The 5,926-nt window shown below is 43.0% G+C and overlaps 1 protein-coding gene across 1 annotated transcript; it reads left to right on the top strand.

Annotated features, from left to right (window-relative positions):
- Positions 2,519-3,382, top strand: LOC107640498. Its single transcript, XM_016344016.1, has one exon. It carries the CDS (start codon positions 2,519-2,521, stop codon positions 3,380-3,382), a length of 864 nt encoding a protein of 287 aa, XP_016199502.1.

Genomic DNA, 5,926 nt, shown 5'->3' with positions numbered 1-5,926 from the left:
CTGCAAGAAAAGATCAATAGGGACTGGCCTTGTGTCACACAAGTAAGAGAGTTGGGGGCATATAAAGCAATGATTACGTTCGATACGGTGTTTAGTGCAGAAGAGGCTTACACTTTTAGAATGAACGATTTATTAAAATTGTTTTATATGGTATGGAAATGGGATGAGACTGAGAAAAGTGAGTCTAGAAGAGTTTGGTTGGAGTGTTATGGAATTCCATTGCATGCATGGTCGAATGTTACTTTTCGCAGAATAGGGGAGCAATGGGGCGAAGTGGTGGAGTGCGATAAACTAACGCGATCATGCACCTCATTCAGTGTGGGTAAAGTCCTAATTGATACGTGTGTCTTCGATACGATTAACGAAAGGATTCACGTCACAATAGGGACAAGTGGATTTGATGTTCTTGTAAGAGAAGTGAGTGGAGAGATGTATCGGGAGGAATATTTTCGAAAGAGTAAGGAAGAGACAAGAGACAGGCACATGATAAATATAGAAGAGACGCGGCATGGAAGCTCTAGCTGCATATTGAATCATGGAGCTGAACGGAGGTGGCAGATTGGGATCAGGCGGCGGTGCTGATGACGATAGACCGTAGAAACGAAGAACAAGATAAGGATAGAATGGTAATTTTAAGCCTTGATTTGAACGAATGGAATCAACAAAATTCAAATTTTTCTGAAGGAAATGGCAGTTATACGGCATTAATTGACAAGGCAGATTCCCAGGGATCATATGAAATAAATGAGGATATTGATTCAGAGGAAACAGTCTCTAATAATTATGCAGAAAGATTGGATTGCCAATTAACTCATGGAATAATTCATGTTAATGGGCTGGGAATTACAAGGCCCAATAAGGGGACTAGGAAACATGCTGGTTGGGTGAGGGAGAAGGCTTGCTGGGCTATGCCTACCGCTAGGCTGCCAAACTGGGTTGGGTCTGACCCGACTCCATCCTTGACCTGGCAGGATCCCACGCCTCTGACCCAGTATCCTGTGAAGACGGCGCCTCCAAGGTTCAGCAACCACCACGATGGGAAGCGCCAGGAGGGGGAGCACGATCCTAGCGGTTCCGATTCGGAGGTAACACGCAGATCCGACCTGCTAGCTCGGGAAGGACGGTGGGAACCAGAAGCGGGTCACGATCCTGGAAGCTTGCAGATCGCAGGGCGCGAGGTGGGAAACTGGGTGGCGGAGGGCTGCGGACGGTGCGGCGAGATGGAGGAGGGTGTACCGGAGGCAGAGGCTGGCGGGCTCGATGAAGGATTAACTCCCGTAGTGGAAGTCACCATTGATGAGAATGAAGAAAGGATGCAGAGGAACGAGTCGGTTATGAACACTGAACCGATACATGTGCAACAATCCTCCTGTAACTTGGACGCTCCGGGGAGGACGCGAAGTGCAGGAGCTACGCGCCAGGGTAATATTGTTGGCCTGATTAGAAACTGCAGTGTACCAGAAGCAGACAGGCAGAATCAGGGACTGGAAGAGGGGGAGATCTTGCTGGATGGATTGAAACAGAATGGCAACGGATAGGAGAAGAAAAGGGAGAATAATGCAGAATCAGGTTCGGAGATGGGAGATCGTCTGGATGATGGTGGGAAACCAGAACTCGAGGAACAAAGGCCGAGTTGGGAAGAGGAAATGGCTGAGAACAAAGCAGCTTGGAAACTAGCTGTGGAGTCAGGAGCACATTGAAGTGATGAGGAGGACATCATGGCTATTTTACAATAGCAGAATGAAGCTATTGCTATGAAACGGCGGCAGGCTAAGTAAAAAGAAAAAGCCCGGAGAAGTCGGCCAAAAAATCATAAACAGGTGTGTAATAGCTTCGTTAAATGATTTTTAGCTCTTGGAATATACGGTGGTTGGGTGGTGCAGCAAAAGTTAGTATGATAAAGAGCTTTAAAAATAAGTTTGGATTGGATATGTTGGGCCTGATAGAAACAAAAAAGGAATTAATAAATAAATTTGATGTTGTGCGTATCTGGGGAAGCGACAGAACATGTTGGGAGTCTGTCAGTTCTGTTGGAAATTCTGGAGGGTTATTGTTAATGTGGGATGGAGCGGCTTTTAAACTGTATAACTACTATAAAGGGGATAGATGGTTGTGTATAGAAGGAGTTGTGGTAAAAGATAACTTTCATTGTGCTATTTGCTTAGTGTATGGACCGCATGAGAGAGCTGAGAAGATCTCCATGTGGAAAGAATTGAGTTATATTGTAGGATTGTGTCAGGTGCCGTGTTGTTTTTTAGGAGACTTCAATGAAATTCTGCACTTGGAGGAAAGGAAAGGAGCGACTGCATTACCAGCGTCGACGGCAGAGTTTAAAACATGGATAAATGATATGGAGTTGATTGACTTGGCTCTGAACGACTGAAAGTATACTTGGTTTAGAGGGCAGTCGTGCAGTCGCATCGATAGGAGCCTAGTCTTCGTGGGGTGGCTTGATGTGTACTCGGAGACGTGTCTAAGGAGTGGTCCGAGAGGTTTATCGGATCACTGTCCTTTGGTTATGGAAGACAGCAGAAGAGTTGAGGGTCCAAGACCGTTCCGTAGCTTGGACTCGTGGTTCACACACGAAGGGTTCCTGAGGATGGTGAAGGAAGAATGGAGGGAACTAGGTGACGTACAATTCCTACAGAAGATGAAAGCACTGTCAGAACCACTACGTAGATGGCATAAGCAACACTTTGGGAATATGGCTGAGCGGATTAAGAAGCTTGAGGAAGAAATCAGGAAGGTAGATGATATGGTTAGTAGCGGACAGTATGATGGTACAACAGAGGCTAGGAGGAGGGCATTAGTGAGTTGCTGCGAAAAGTGGTATCTAAGACAGGAGATGCATTGGAAGCAAATGTCAAGATCTCGACATGCCAATGAGATTGATCGGAACATAAGGTACATCCATAATATAGCTTCGGCGAGAAGAAGGAATAACAGGATTGAGTCATTGGTACTTAATGGGAGGCTAGTGAGGAATCAAGCAAGAATCAAGATTGTGATTCGGGACTTTTACAAATGTCTGTACCACCAGGAAGCGTCCCCAATGGTGACCTTTAGGGATGGATTAGTTAATCGTTTAAAAAAGGAGGAAGCGGAAACCTTAGAGGCACTACCATCAGTAGAGGAAGTGAAGGAGGCAGTCTGGAATTGTGAATCTTCTAAGGCTCCAGGGAGTGACGGGTACAACATGTATTTTATAAAAAAGTGTTGGCATAAGATTGGAACAGAATTCACTGCAGCTGTGATGGATTTCTTTCAGACAGCAAGATTACCGGTAGAAGTTAATGTCACCTGGGTAGCGTTGGCTCTGAAATTCATTGGGGCTAAGGAGATAAAAGATCTAAGACCTATCAGTATGGTTGGGTGTGTCTAAAAGGTAATCTCTAAACTGCTGACACGAAGGATGAGGAGTGTTATGCCTGGTTTAGTTGGAGAATCACAGAGTGCCTTTGTGAAGGGGAGAAAGATACATGATGGAGCGTTAATTGCCTGTGAAACTGTGCAATGGCTGAAACTGAAGAAGAAGGCATCAGCGATTGTGAAACTTGACTTCCAAAAAGCCTATGACAGAGTCAAATGGTGCTTTGTTGATGCTGTGCTGGAAAAGATGGGCTTCGGAAGAACATGGAGGGCGTGGGTTAGGGAGTGTGTTACATCGGCTTCTATCTATATTCTGGTTAATGGATCTCCATCGAAAGCATTCAAAATGGAGAGAGGACTACGTCAAGGCAACCCTCTATCGCCGTTCTTGTTTGTTCTAGTGGTGGATGTGCTTAACAGGATGATCGGAGAGGCAGTCAGAAATGGTTGGATATCTCCACTCTTAGTCGGTAGAGATAATATAGAGTTATCACACTTACAATTTGCTGATGACACTATATTATTTTGTCTGCCGGAGGAGGAGACACTGAGAAACTATAAGAGGCTTCTGAGGTGCTTCGAAATGATGTCTGGTTTGAGCATTCATTTTGATAAGTCTAACTTGATACCAGTGAACTACAGTTCGGAGTGGGTTAATCGGATGTGCCAGCTACTAGGTTGTCAAGAGGCAGCTTTACCAGTGAGATACCTTGGCATTAGCCTAGGAGCAAATCTGCGATTAGTTAAAACTTGGAAGCTGGTTCTAGATAAGGTGGAAGAGAAACTCAGTTTATGGAAAGCAAAGGTTCTTAGTAAGGCTGGTAAACTGTTACTTATTAAGTCCGTAATTAACATCCTACCTATTTATTACCTGAGTTTGTACAAGATGCCTAATGCAGTTGCACGAAGAATTATATCCTTGCAGAGGAGGTTCTTTTGGGGGAAGGACGATGGTAAACCTGGTATGGCCCTTGTGAAGTGGGAGCTGATCCAGGCACCAAAGAAGCTAGGAGGATTGGGGGTGGGTGACGCGGTGATCCGGAATACAACCTTACTGTTTAAATGGTGGTGGCGGTTCTCTAAGGAGGATTGCCCTCTATGGAAGAAGATCGTATGCTCATGCAATAGCTTGAACCCAAATCACTTGCTGTCAACTCAGACATTGCCGAAGAGAGGGGGTTCATGGAGAGACATATGTCAAGTGCAAATAAATGAGCAACATATCAGGCAGAAGATGATTGATGGCCTTGCTATAGAAGTAGGAGATGGAAGATCCACCAGATTTTGGGAGGATACATGGCTGCAAGTGGGGAAGCTAAAAGACTCCTTTCCGAGACTCTTCTTGATTTCAAACCAAAAAGGATAAGTAATTAGGGAGTGTGGGTTATGGGATGGGATAGAGTGGGTTTGGCACTTCCAATGGAAAAGAGAACTACAACAATGGGAGACAGATACACTGAACCAGCTGTTTCATGTCTTGCAATCTGTTAGACTGATAGCAAATATGCAAGATAGAGTGGTGTGAAAATTTAATAAGGAAGGCGTTTATTCTACTAATTCATTTGTGCAGGCTTTGCAGGAACAGACTTTAGATGAGGAGCTACTGAGATACAAGTTCACAAAGGAGATCTGGAAAGGCCTAGTTCCGCCTCGAGTGGAGTTATTTGCTTGGTTTGTATTGGTAGGCCGGGTCAATACAAAGGACCGGCTATGTAGGTTGGGGATCCTACAACAGAATGATGTTTTGTGCGTGCTGTGTAAGAAAGATGTTGAAAATATACAACATTTATTTATTAGTTGTGAGTACTCTTGGCAGGTGTGGTGTGCTTGGATGTCAGCGTTTGGACAGACATGGGTTGTCCCTGGTACCTTGAAAGAGCTTTTTGAGAGTTGGAGATCCGCGCCGATGAGAAAAGAGAGGCGAAAGTATTGGCTACTTGGATTCTTCTCAACTATATGGATTATATGGCTACGCCGAAATGATGCCATTTTTCACAGCAAGATAAACAGGAACTGTCGACTGTGTGGAGCAATCATTTTCTTGTGCTACGGAGTGGTGTTGTAAATAACACATGTTGTTGATGGCTATGCCGGAGATGACATAGGAGTTGTTATGGCTTTATTGTTATTGTCTTAGTGTCACTTTGCTCCACTTGAATGTTGAGCTCTTACTTTCAAAAAAAAAAAAAAAATGATAACAAAGTTTATTTTGGCCTTGATAAATAAGATTAAAAGTAGACCAAATTGAATAAAATTAAGTCAAGTTCAATTTCAACTCATAAAAATTGAGATTGACTTATAATTCGATACATTAATATACTCAACTCCCTAAATGTTCACTAGCTAAATAATTTATATGTCTATAAAAATCATATATAAAAGAGTGACTATAAAATTTTATATCAAAGCATTAATAGATATATTGTTTCCTTTTATACTAAATAATTTAATTAGACTTTTTTAATTCATTATCCATCTAACATATAATTATTTAAAGATATTACACTTTAGATATGACAAAAAAGAAAAAACAATACAAATTCATATATTTAGCAAA

This window comes from Arachis ipaensis, chromosome B05 (assembly GCF_000816755.2).
Source record: "Arachis ipaensis cultivar K30076 chromosome B05, Araip1.1, whole genome shotgun sequence".
Classification (NCBI taxonomy): Eukaryota; Viridiplantae; Streptophyta; class Magnoliopsida; order Fabales; family Fabaceae; genus Arachis; species Arachis ipaensis.
The sequence above is the reverse complement of the archived record's forward strand: the minus strand, read 5'-3'. Positions and strand labels throughout refer to the sequence as shown.